The sequence below is a fragment of the Corvus cornix genome, chromosome 5 (genome assembly GCF_000738735.6).
Source record: "Corvus cornix cornix isolate S_Up_H32 chromosome 5, ASM73873v5, whole genome shotgun sequence".
Taxonomy (NCBI): domain Eukaryota; kingdom Metazoa; phylum Chordata; class Aves; order Passeriformes; family Corvidae; genus Corvus; species Corvus cornix.
Window position 1 is genome coordinate 1764677 of NC_046335.1, and position 13188 is coordinate 1777864.

The 13188-nt window shown below is 52.3% G+C and overlaps 1 protein-coding gene across 1 annotated transcript; it reads left to right on the forward strand.

The window, feature by feature from the left end:
* Positions 1 to 7303: 7303 nt before the first annotated feature.
* On the forward strand, positions 7304 to 11171 carry ARF6 (ADP ribosylation factor 6). Its single transcript, XM_010409946.2, has one exon. The coding sequence runs from the start codon at positions 7722 to 7724 to the stop codon at positions 8247 to 8249; it is 528 nt and encodes a 175-aa protein (XP_010408248.1). The 5' UTR covers positions 7304 to 7721; the 3' UTR covers positions 8250 to 11171.
* The last annotated feature ends 2017 nt before the right edge of the window (positions 11172 to 13188 follow it).

Consider the following 13188-nt stretch of genomic DNA (forward strand, 5'->3'; position numbering starts at 1 on the left):
CAGGAAGCAAAGTTTAGTTCTTCAAGTGAGCATCCAACACAATACTTGGGTTTAGACAGGCCAGGTTATGCTGTTGTAGGCTGAAAAATTAAGTTCGTGGTCCTGTTCTAGGATGTGCCCAGAGAGAGCTCAGGAGGATTTGCAGAATGTCTGAGAGGCAGCCTGCTCACTGCAGGTGTAACGAGCTGAATGATTCCCAGCAAAGGATATAAAAATAACAAAAACCTAAGGAAAGGAATAAAATTCAGGTGCTTCTTGCTTTTATCCATTCCCTGCCATAACAGGCAGCTGCCTAGGAATACTTTCACTGAGGACTTTTCATCTTAACTCTGTGTTTTGCCTCTGTCAAAGAGACCTGCCCCAGGTACCCCATGGGAATAACTGGCTGGTCCCTCTCCTCCACGGATGGCTCATGGCATTGTGTTTCTCCAGTGCAGAGGTCATGGCAAGGGTGTCCTGCCCAAGCAGGGACACACCTCCTGCCCTGCCAGACCCACTTGGGAGGTGTCTGAGCACTTCTTCCAGCCCGCCCCGAGTTACTGGAGCAAAGTCCGGGGCAATCCCATCTCAGGGAAGGAAAATAAGATTTTTCCCCAGTGCTGCACAAGGCTGAAGCCTTAAGGGTGTCAGGGCTGCACAGGAGAGATCCCAGATCTTGTTCTGGGCTCTTTTTATCTCCTTAAGGAAGAGCTGTTGGTGACAGCTGGAGTTTTGGTTAAAGACTTTAGGATAATGATTTAGGGGTCAAGGCATGAGGAGAGGGAGGCCTGGCATCCACAAACAGGGGAGAAAGGCAAACCACCCCTACAGAAATAACACCGGACACATCCAGGAACCCTCTCCCATCCCCTCCTCCTGCCACTGACACAGGGATTCTTCTTCCTGCCACAAATACATACATTTTTCATCACACAAAAAAAAAATATAGCAGGAGGGATTTGAGAGAGCAGAGGCATGAAACTCCGTGTTTTCCCTGAGAAAATCTGATGGGAACGAGCTTGGCAGACTGAGGAGAGCCCAGGCACAGTGAGGATGCAGATGGAGGGTCTGACAGAGCTGTGCCCTGGGGCAGCACCAAAGCAACACCTAAGATGGAAAATGAGCCCCCTCAGAGCTGGGAACACCTCGGGAGCTCATCCCTGAGCTCAGGGGGTGCCCTGCCCCCTGGAGCTCATCCCACAGCCCTTGTATCCCGCCCAGCGGGAGCAGCTGCTCTAGGATCTCGCTGAGCTCCCCCACAGGAGCTGTGGCTTTGTGCGGAGAGTTACAACTGAGCCAGGATACAACCCTAAATATAACCAGCTTGGGGATCCCACTGAGCTCCAAAACTCCCCCTTCCAAGGGCCAGGCAACCACAGAATCACAGAAGAGAATCATGGAATACCCTGAGCTGAAGGGACCCACAAGGATCTTCGAGTCCAGCCCCTGGCCCTGCACAGGACACCCCAAAATCCCACCATGGGCCTCAAATTATTCTTACTCTTGTTAAGGTTCAGGATTTTTCAGGCTGGTGTTGCCATGGTGGTGATCCAGGATTTTGGCATTTGGAGGTTTGGTCAGGCAGTATCCTCCTCCCGCCTTCATTTCCTCTGTCTGCTCCTGAGAACACCCTGGGAAAGGAGGACCCAGCTGGTTTGCCAATGGTACCTGTAAGGACATTCTGATGTACTTAAAATGAACAAAACCCCCCAAATATCCTGGAAGCATTGAATCCCTGAATGGTTTGGGTGGGAAGGGAGCTTAAACCACCCCCTGCCATGGGCAGGGACACCTTCCACTGTCCCAGGCTGCTCCAAGCCCCAATGTCCAACCTGGCCTTGGGCACTGCCAGGGATCCAGGGGCAGCCACAGCTGCTCTGGGCACCCTGTGCCAGGGCCCCTCCACCCTCCCAGCCAGGAATTCCCAATTCCCAATCTCCCATCCAGCCCTGCCCTCTGGCACTGGGAAGCCATTCCCTGGGTCCTGTCCCTCCAGCCCTTATCCCAAGTCCCTCTCCAGCTCTCCTGGAGCCCCTTTAGGCCCTGGAAAGGGCTTGAGGTCTCCCTGGAGCTTCTCCTCTCCAGGGTGTCAAACTGGTTTTCCTGCTGGGGGCCTGCTTTGGAGGATCTCTTCCTCACTTCCACAGGGGGCTGGAGGAATACCCAGAGACCAGGACAGGGCTTTCTCCTGATGCTACCTGTGGGATTTTTAGAGATTCTTCAGGATCCTCATGGCATGGTTTCAGCACACTCAGGCTCACAGAAACCTGCTGCAGTCAGGATGTTCTCCAACACCCCTTCCCACCTCTACTCCTCCATTTCATTAAAAGATGGGAGGATCCCAGGGATCTCTCTGATGCCCCTTTGCCTGTAGCACACACACACCTTCAGAGGTTTCAGGTTCAGCTTCCTGCCAATCCCAGCCACTGTTGCATCCAGAATCACAGGAAACGGGGCTGAGACATCCCTGGGAACCATTCCCACCCCTCCCTGCCCACAGGCTGCAATGACCAGGGCCAAGTGCTCTGGGAAAGCGCCTCTCTCCTGACTCACCCTGGCAGAGGACACTTGGCCCATTGTCTCAGATCCCTCCAGGACAAATCTACCCCTGGAATGTCATTGTTATATCAAGGATGTCATTTGTTTCCACAACAGGAGAATTTATCTAACACAGATACTAAACCCAGAGCGTTATTATATTCCCTCTTCCTTCCTTGGAAAGCCACAAAGGTCTTTGAAGGATCAGTGCAACAGAGGCTTTTCCCATCTCTGTCAAAAGAGGGAGTGAGGAAAGATGGGCTGCACCACATTAAAACAGGTTTGGCCTGATGGTCCAAAACGATTGGAATCGGATTTATATTCAAAAAGATAGAAATTCTCTGATTGATGAGTATCAGTTTCCTCAAGGTTCGGTTAATTTGGTGTTTCACGTTGCTGTGACAGCACCTGGACCTCTGGTGGGGGGCAGACCATGGAAACACAGCCGTGCAAATCCATGGAAAGCAATAAATGCAAACCTTGGTACCTGCACTGCCCACGGGTTCCTCATGGATAAGGAAAGATAAGGAAAGATAAGGAGCAGCCAGGCCCAGCTGAGTTACCACAAGGTCCCACAGGTATTTGCTGCCCTTCTCCCCAGGCTGTAACCCCTAATCACTTTATAACCATGATTGCTTTTTACTCTCTGGGCTGTAAATCCCCAGCAGGTACACGGGACACCCCATCCACTGACACACACTGTCAGCCAGTGCTCACTTTTAAAACATTTACCTCACTTTTAAAACATTTAGCTTACTTTTAAAACATTAAACTCACTTTTAAAATATTTAACTCACTTTTAAAATATTTAACTCCTGCAGGCTACCCAGTAACTCACTGGGGGTTACCAAGGACCTGAGAAGGGTTTTAATTCTCAAGCAGGTGTTTGAAACGGAATTCCTCCTAAGAGCTCACGTTTTTCAGGTGATTTAGAACATATTTGGGTATTTTAAGTGCTTTTTTTGGGTATTTGACCTTGAAAATCAATCAGCAGTGTAATACTGTGCTATATGGAATTGATAGTGCCCAGAGGTGCATTTCTTTCCCTGGGGGTGGTTACATGGAGTAGATTTAAATCCTTTTTCTTCAGGCTGGGCATGGCTGAGATGAAGAACCTGCTTTGCTCAGACCATCACACTTCATCTGTGGTGGCACATTTCCAACCCACCGCTGCTTAAGTCGCTCTCTTAAAAATAAGAACCTGTCTTTCCAAGCAAATTCCCATTTTGAAGGCTGTGTTATGTCCTGGCTCTCCCAGGTGAGCTGCAGGGGCTCTGCAGGGACACAGCAGTGGGATTCCTCAGACAGCAAAGCCTTTTTTTGCTTTACTGAAGCTATTTCCATTTGCTTCCTGTTTACCCTCCTTCCTGTTCACTTACGGAAACCAACAGGACTCTCCACTGAAATGTTCCAAAAGTAGGTGGTGCTCTCTCTCCAGCTTCTCCCCCATTCCCTGCGGGATTGGTAAACGTGAGCTGCCAGGATTGACGTGCACAGAGTTTATTAGTGACTAATTTGAGATCTTAACTACCCGAAGTGCTGAGTGCTCAAATGTCTTGTTGCTATCTATCCTCCTAAAGAGCAGGAATAATTCCTTCAAAAGCCTTGCCAGACCGTGGCAAATCTTCCCCTGGTGCACAGACTGTGAGGTCGGGAAGGGCAGGGAGGATCCTTGGAAATAAATCCCAGCACAGGTGGAAAAGCATTTGGCTGAGTGAATCCCATTTCTCTTCTGAGGAAGAACAACTTACTGTGCAGTGACCAGGCACTGGAACAGACTGTCCACAGAGGAGTCTCCTTCCCTGGAGACATTCCAGAACCAGCTGGACACAATCCCTGTGCTCTGGGATGGCCCTGCTGGAGCATGGAGGTGGCACCAGGTGACACATTGTGGTCCCTTCCAACCTGAGCCACTCAGGGCACATCCCCACATCAGTTTGGGATTTCTATGGGAAGATGTGCAGCTCATCACTTCCCTCTGGCAGGTTTTGAGCTGTGTATGATCACAGGAAGATCAATTTTGGGTGCTCTCAGTGGGTCATGCAGAGGCAGAAGCTGCGACCACAGCCCAGAGCAGCCCGACTCAGGCATGGGCCCTCCCAGAGATACTGGGAAAGGAGCAGGCAGAGGGATAAGAGGGATTGGAGCAGGGTCCTGTGTCTGATATCAAGCACGGACAGGCAGGAGTCCTGCAGGGAGAGGAGCAGAGCAGGAAGTGCTGCTGAGCTGTGGGAGGGCCCGATCCCCACACGGCTTCAGAGCAGGAGCAGCTCAAAGAAGAAACCCTGGGCACCTCTGCAGGTGTTGCACAGGTCCCATCACTTTTCCAGGAGTGAAGTTCAGGAAAGCTGTTTGCCAGGTGAAATGGGCAAAGGCAAAGGGGGCCAAGCTCTATCTGCACCCAGTCCCCAAGGATGAGGGACAACACAGTCTCCAACAAAGGAGAACGAAGTCAAGATTGAAGAGGAGACACCCGAGGAATAGCATGTCTGGGTGCAAAAGGGGGAGCAGATGATGGAAAGGAAACTTCCCCACCCTGCAGTTACTCATTCCATGGGGTTCCATGGTACCCAGAGGTGGGTGACACAGCCTGGACAGCCGAGCATCCCAGACCCAGCCCCGTGTTCCACCGCCTGTGCTTTATTTTCACTTAATTCTTGAGATCCACACTCCTCAGCTGGCAGATCCTACGAGAAAGCCCCAAAGGAACCTCTCAGCTCTTAAAAAGGAAAGCAGAACAACCTCAGCACGGTCACACCCTCCCCTCAACTTTGCACTGTCAGAACAAAAGCACCAAAAGTCATTTCCTGAGAGCACAAAAAGCTGCTCCGAGGCCGAGGGAAGAGTGACTGATTCCGGCTCATGGGCAAAGGCAGGACCTTAAAGCTCCTGACATCACCTTTCTCTACTATTTTGACCACTCGTGGTCTCTTGCTGCCTGATTTAATGAACTGACCAGCACGGAAATGGTCACACGGAGCAGAGCCATGTGAAAACCCACTCATGTCCACATCCTGAGGTTAATTTAAGCCCTGCAAATATTTAGCTCTGTGTTTAGATAAATATCCCATGTTAGTGAGAGAGGAGACTGAACCAGCTGCATCCAGCAGGATCAGGGCTTGCTGCAAATCCCAATCCAGTATGATAATTAGCAGCATTATCTGGTTTAATCACCAGAGCGTGAACTCTGGCAGTGCCCGGCACAGGCAGGGACACTCCTGAGCCCTGGGGTCAGCAGGCTGTACCCTGGCACGGCCTCTCATCAGAAGAGGCCATGAATGGCGTGTTTTCCTTGGCATCCTCCCTCTTGGCTTGCTGCAGGAAAGAGCAAAGCCTTCCTCGAAAACTCCTATTGACATCAGAGAATCATGGAAAATCCTGAGCTGGAAGGGACCACAGGGATCATGGATCCAACCCCTGGCACTGCACTGACTACCCTCTGAGGGAAGAACTTTTCTCTGATCTCCAACCTAAACTCCCCTGGCACAGCTCCAGCCATTCCTGTCCCTGCTCACCAGAGAGAAGAGCTTGATCCCTTAATAATTCTGTAGTCTAGGAAACCTCCTGTTCTCCTAAAGACACCAAACCATTCCCCCTGGCAGCTCCAAGAGGGACTGCTTTCCATGTGCCAGGACATCAGCCACATAAATCAACTCAAAATTTGGTATTTTTTAAGGGAATGGGAGGATATGCTGAAGTCAATCCTGCACAATCCCAAGGGAATGCACACTGTGCTGTCCAAGAGGAGACCCCAAAGTGATCAAGTACATCCCAGTGGAAGGCGTCCCTGCCCGTGGCAGGGAGTGGAACGAGATGGGCTTTAAGGTCTCTCCCAACCCGACACAGTTTGGGATTCCACGATTTTGCTGGATTTGTGTTCCAGTCGCCGCTTCCCCCATTCACTCGACGAGCTCAGGAGCAGCCACCGGCACAGGCCGGCTCTCCCGGCAGGAATTGGGTGGGCACCCCCTGCCCCAGCAGCCCAGGCCCGGAGGAGCAGCCTGGCAGCGTTCCCGTGTCCCTGGCAGCGTTCCCGTGTCCCAGCCCTCCGGCACAGCCCCGGGGCGCGGGGTGGGGACACGGCCCGGTGGCGGGACCGGCCCGACGTGTGTGTGCAGGAGCTGCTCTGCCCGCGCTGGGCGTGCCGGGGCACAGGTCCCGGGGAGCAGGGCAGGGACGTGCCCCGAACGCTGCGTGTCCCGCGCGGTGATCCTTGGAGTTTCACCCGCTGGAATCACAGGGAGTGACCCAGGACAACGTGGAGTCATAAACCCGATGATGCATCACTGAATCACGGAACGGCTGGGGCTGGAAGGGACCTTAAAGTTCATCCAGTGCCACCCCCTGCCTTGGGCAGGGACACCTCCCACTATCCCAGGCTGCTCCAAGCCCCAATGTCCAGCCTGGCCTTGGGCACTTCCAGGGATCCAGGGACAGCCACAGCTGCTCTGGGCACCCTCTGCCAGGGCCTGCCCACCCTCGCTGTACAAACCGCCCATCCCAAGGCAGGGTTTATTTCCCTCACAGGGGCTCGGTCCCGGGACCGCTCCCCACCCCGTCCCGCCGGGTCCTGCCCCTTTAAGACGCGCCCCGCGCCCGCGCGCGCCCCGCTCTGACGCGCGATCGCGTGGCGCCTCTCCCCACCGCGGCCCCGCCCCCTCCGCGCGCCGCGCACGCGCCGCCCCGCCCCGCCCAATCAGCGGCGCGGCCCCGCCCCCCGCGGCGCTCCCGGGGGCGGGGCAGCGGCTGCGGCGCATGCGCGCCGGGCGGGCGGGAAGGCGCGGGCGGAAGGAGGGCGGGGCCGCGGCGGGGCGTGGCGGGGGCGCGCGGGCGCATGCGCGGGGCGGCGGCGGGGCGGAAGCGGGCGCGAGCGCGCGCGGCCCCTTTCCGGCGGCGCGGGCGGAGGGAGCGGCGCGCGGGGCCCTCAGGTACGGCCGGGACGCTCCCGGGCCATCGCGGCCACTCCCGGCACTTCCCGGCGCTCCCCGGCCCTCAGGATCCTCCCGCCGCCACCGCGCCGGCACCCATGAGCTGAGGCGCCGCGGCGGGAGCCGAGGCAGGAGCGGGCGGAGCCGCCGCCGCGGGCCCGGCGGAGCAGCGGAGCCGCCTCCCCGCCGCCCCATGCGCGGCCCGCGCTGAGCCCCGCCCGCCCTTCCCCGCCGGGCCGGCGCTCGCCCTCTCGCCCTCCCTTGGATGCCGCCGAGATGGGCAAGGTGCTGTCCAAGATCTTCGGGAACAAGGAGATGCGGATCCTGATGCTGGGGCTGGACGCGGCCGGCAAGACCACGATCCTGTACAAGCTGAAGCTGGGCCAGTCGGTGACCACGATCCCCACCGTGGGCTTCAACGTGGAGACCGTCACCTACAAGAACGTCAAGTTCAACGTGTGGGACGTGGGCGGCCAGGACAAGATCCGGCCCCTGTGGCGGCACTACTACACGGGCACGCAGGGGCTCATCTTCGTGGTGGACTGCGCCGACCGCGACCGCATCGACGAGGCGCGGCAGGAGCTGCACCGCATCATCAACGACCGGGAGATGCGGGACGCCATCATCCTCATCTTCGCCAACAAGCAGGACCTGCCCGACGCCATGAAACCCCACGAGATCCAGGAGAAACTGGGCCTGACCCGGATCAGGGATAGGAATTGGTATGTGCAGCCCTCCTGTGCCACGACGGGGGATGGACTCTACGAAGGGCTGACGTGGTTAACGTCCAATTATAAATCCTAATGGGAGAGGAACTATTTAGTCTACAAAGAATTAAAGAAAAAAAAAAAAAACAAAAAAACCAACAAAACAAAACAAAAAAAAAAACCCACGTGGCTTTCCAGAAGAATGATTCTCTACTGAAAAGTAAAAACAAAAACGCATCCATAGGATTATGATCACCTTTCTCCAGTTGCCACCCTTTCCTCCTGCACCCTTGGCTGGATTCCTGTTCTAACTCCTCCTGCTTGGCGTTAGGATGCTCTAACCTCCGAATGTGACACGAACACAGGCACTAGATGCTATGGCAGACTTCCAGCAAACAGGGGAAGGACACATTATAGACTTGCTAAGTAACTTTTTTTTGGTTTTTTTTTTTTCCTTTTTCCTCTCGATAGCCCTTTGCTGGTTTGATTATTTTGGGGGATGTTGGGGGAGGGGGTCCATTTTCAGTGTATGCTTTCTGGGTCTACTTTTTTGATTATATATATTTTTTTTTTCTCTCTCTCTCTTCTCTCACTTTGCTGTAGATTGCTACTTTTTTGCATTCCTGCAGGATATGTTGCTAGGTCGACTTCATCTAGTAAACTGAAAATTGTTGCTTAAAATCAAACCGCAGTCTGTCTTTTTATATTAAGGACTTCTTTTTTTAAAGTTCTGTTAATCTGTAACTAAACAGTGACTCAGTCTGGCTCCACGGCTCAGGCTAATGAGGGGAATTCTTGCCTGCAGTGGCAGAGAGTGGGAATTCCACTGTAAACGTGTTCAAAGTGCGTGTCGGGTGCTGGGAAATATAAGAACTGCTTTGGAGTGTCAGCTGGGAAGTTCTGACCCATACATCATGCATGAGGAGGGATGCAAAACCAGCTCCCCACACCACATAGCAAACAAGGCATGAACGGTGCTGTAGTTCCAGGGTAGGCACTGGGCAGCTTTTTGTCTAAAATGAGGTTTGGTTGCAGTTTTTTACTACTTGGTGTCAGTCCCCGGGCCGAGGCTCTTTCCAGCAGATGCAGCAATAAAATGTTGCAATGAGTTTGACTTTAAATCAGATGTTTTGGCAAAAGTCCAGCACTGACTTGCCTTCGCTTCCATCTCAAGGCAGCTGGAGAGTACCTAAACCTTTAAAGGATTCCTGATTCTTTCCAACAGAAAGAAGGAAGTTGTTGTTATTATTGTTCTTTTTCCATGCTGGAGCCTTGCGAAGGGGCAAGTTCCGTGCTGAGCTCTGCTCGAGCCTGGGGGGTTCTGACATCAGGAAGGGCCATTTTGAGGAAATCACTTCTTGCTTTAGTTTTCCAAGCCTGGACTGAGCTCCTGCGAGTGGCTGGAGCCTCGCTGTGTCCTGGTTGTTGCTGTAGTCCTGTAGGAAAGGGAACTATGTTGGATGTCTGAGGCCCATTGAGTAACTACTAATGAGAGCGGGGAGGGGAGAGAGAGAGAATTGACACTGAATGTAAACTTCCATAATTAGTTCTTAAAGGGCAAGCAGCTCGTTAGCCATGTCACAGCCTGTAGCTGGGACTGGCCAATCAAAAACCCCACCCAGAGTGAGTATTTGCATAAAAACTCAATCAAGTATTAATTAACGCTGGGTGCACAAACTGTTAAAGCAGCTGGTTCTTATTCAGCCTTAAGGATTAACTTCCGATTTCTTCCAGGAGTTAAAACTCCGTTGGGGAATTCTAGGAATGTATGCTACAAAACCAGAAGAAAATGGCTTTTATTTTCCTTTTTTTCCTTAATTGTTTTCTCTTTTCAAGAATATAAGTTTTACATGGAATTGGGGGCATTACACTACATTGCTGCAGTGGCGACTCTGCATGCTGAGTACATTGTACATGGAGCTCTTACCAAAGATGTATGGGAAGATAAAAATCTTGAATTCACTTCTGAAATCCAATGCTTTGGACCACTTCAAAGTCCTCTTAGAGTATGGTTCCAAAAAAAGACTTTTCTGGATGTGGGTTGCAAATGGGACTGGATGGGTTCTTGGTGCTAGAAGATAGAGCATTGATGGACTTTGTGAATTAGAGAGAGTCTGCAGAAGCTTAATGTAGAAATAACTCTTCCATCTCAGCCCTAAAGAAGAGGAAGTGAGATTAGTTTATTTTAATCCAAGGCTTTTTGCCATTGGAATATCATTGCTCTATTTTCTAGCTTTTATTTTTTTTTTTCCTGTTGCTGTAACTTAATGAACAGTGTGGTGGTATAAAAACTTAAAATTACAACAATATGGTTACTGTTTTCTTCTGGAGCATCAATAAAATAGCCAAGCACAAAGTAAATGCCTAAACTGGAAAACTTGAAGCTCTATTAATGGTTCTTGAACTTTCTTAAACCTATTCTCAGTCAACATGAAAACTTCAATACCTTCATTTTTTGTCTGAGTTGGTTTCCTGTGTTTCCAAGCGCTGGGGCAGCCTTCGCATTAAGTTAACTTCACAATTTTGTATCCCCTTAGAAATAACTTTGTTATTCTGTTTTGTAGGTGAAAGGAAACTGCTTTTGCTTCTGGATTTTTTTAATGTTTTTTTGGGGGGGGGGAGTGGGGAGGAAGAGATGGGGGAGAAAATGTTACTGGAACGTGGGGCAGAGCCGTCAGAAAGAAACGGCCGTTGCCACCGAACAAAAACCCACAGGTTTCACTTCCAATATGTCCTTTCTAGGCTGTAGCTGGACCTCAGCACGAGGTTGTGGCTGCCGGTAGGAAAAAGTGGGAATTCTGTACGAAACAAACCAGTCTGGAGTTCCAAGTGCATCGATTTGTGTTCGTGTGAATTTATGGAGTAAGTTTTGAATGGCGTTAAATCGTGTCCGACCAAGTGACTGAGTTTGTGGCCTGTGATCTCCCTGACTGAAGTACCCAGGAATTTTGTGTTCTCAATATGGCTGTAGTGTTGGTAAAGAACTAATAAGCAGAAAATAAAGCAATTATACAGCGGAGCTCTCCTGGTATGTTACTTATATTGAATTATGAGAGAAGCAGAAAGGGGCAATCTGGTGCCAGACTTGGGCGTTGTGCTGGCATAAAGAGGGCTCTGTTCTGGATCTCCCAGATTGAAAGCCTGGCTGTAATTCCTTTGAGAATTAGATGAGAGACTATTTTTATAAGTGGAAAAGGAGGATGCTGCTTTAATATTCCCGCTTGAGCAAATTTTATTGTCAGGGTTCTCCAGCCTCGGTGCTGGCCCCGCGTAACTCGGGAAGGTGAGGGCACGGAGGGACTGTCACTGCCATGTTCCAGGGAGGAAATTCCTTAGAAAGGGCAGCCGTGAGACCGGTGTGGAATACGCAGGGATGGACAAAAGGGCCGATGAGTGACTAGGGGTGTTTGTGGAGTGACAGATGTGACGTTGGGACTCTGTGGTGCCTGAGTAGGACACGAGTGAGCCGATAAAAGGACTTGGGCAGGTGCTAGGGCTGCGGGGGGCTGGGAGCAGCGGGATATGGATCCTGTGACAGCTGCCATCCCCTGGGAGAGGCAGCAGGGTCACAGCCGGAGCTCTGCTGGCCGAGGGCACGGCGGGGGCTCCGAGGCTGCTCCCACAGCTGCAGGTGCCAGGCCGGGTGTCAGCCCTGCAACTGTCTCCTTGTTGCAAAGCTTTGGGAATCCTCAGCAGCATCATTACCTGGTCTAGTGAGCAGCACCCCTGCCTATGGAACGAGCTGAGCTTTGAGGTCCCTTCCCACCCAAACCATTCCATGATTCCATGATTATCCAGCCAGGTGGGCACAGGGGCCGTGGGGCCACCGCAGCCGTGATTCCCCAAAGCCTTCCACTGCCACGGTGTTCAGCTCTGTGTGCCTGGCTGTCAGTCCAGGGTGTGGCTGGGTAAATGAACTTACTCTGACTTAATTAAACTCCTCGGAGCTGGGAGACGAGCAGGGGGAACTGGTGTGTCTCTCGCTGGAGCAGTGAGTCACATTTCAAAATGCCGGCTCTTATCACGTCCCATCGGAGCGTGGTGAGCCCGAGTCCGGACCACACCGTGACTCAGCCCTCAGCAGGGCTCTGCCCCCAGTCACAGGGCCCTGTCCTCATGGACAGGCCTTGGAAAAAGTGTGCCCACCATTCGTAATTGGAAATTATCCCTGCTAATGCAAGTCCTCCCAAAGGAATGTGTCTGGCTTTACAAACATTGTCAGAACAGCTGGGCACAAGGGCTGTGAGAGCCTGGTGGACCTGAGGTGATAGCCCTTCTCTATCTGGGATTTGGGAATGGGAAAAAATGGACTGCCAGGAGCAGAGACCTTGCTGTGGATGTGGAAGCAGCCTCGGTGTGAGCACTGTGACTCAGACTTCCCTCTAACACACGGCTGTGCTTTTTATCTTGGATTTGCTTCTGATATCTGTCCAGCCTGACAGGCCCAGCATGGGGAATCTGAAATCCCCTCAGCTTTGGTGCTTTCTGGAAGTTTAAAAGCAGCTTTCCCCTCATCTCATGGGGAAGCATCAGCTCCCAGGGGTTGTTGGTGAGTGAGTGTCACCTCTGCTGACTGACTCAGTTCCCCTTCTGAGGTCCTGCGCGTGCTCTGGCACTGCTCGTGTTTCGGAATTATGTCTGAGCAAAGGCTCTCAGGGCTTCAGGCTGGGGTGGAGCCCCACAGTCCATCTCCCTTTCAAACATGGGAGCACCCAAAGAGCAGGATGGTGTAATTTTCACCCTGTGTCAGCTCTGGAAGGTGCAGGGGTGAGTCAGAGCCCTGGGAGCTCTGCGGAAGGTGGTTTTTACAGGCGGGAAATGGGGTGTGCAGGGGGTTGTCCAGGAAGTGGCTCTGCTCTTGCTTAAGAACAGGTATCTCTGGCCTCCTTAAGAAAGGAGGGGGGAAAAAAGTCAAGATGTGAGTCACTGCTGAGTCTCACAGTGGTTTAACAGGCTCTGGCCCTTGCTTTGCCTCAAGTTTTCCCTTGCAGAGGATGCACTTCACTCCTCTGTTCCTGTTTTTTTTAGTTGCATCT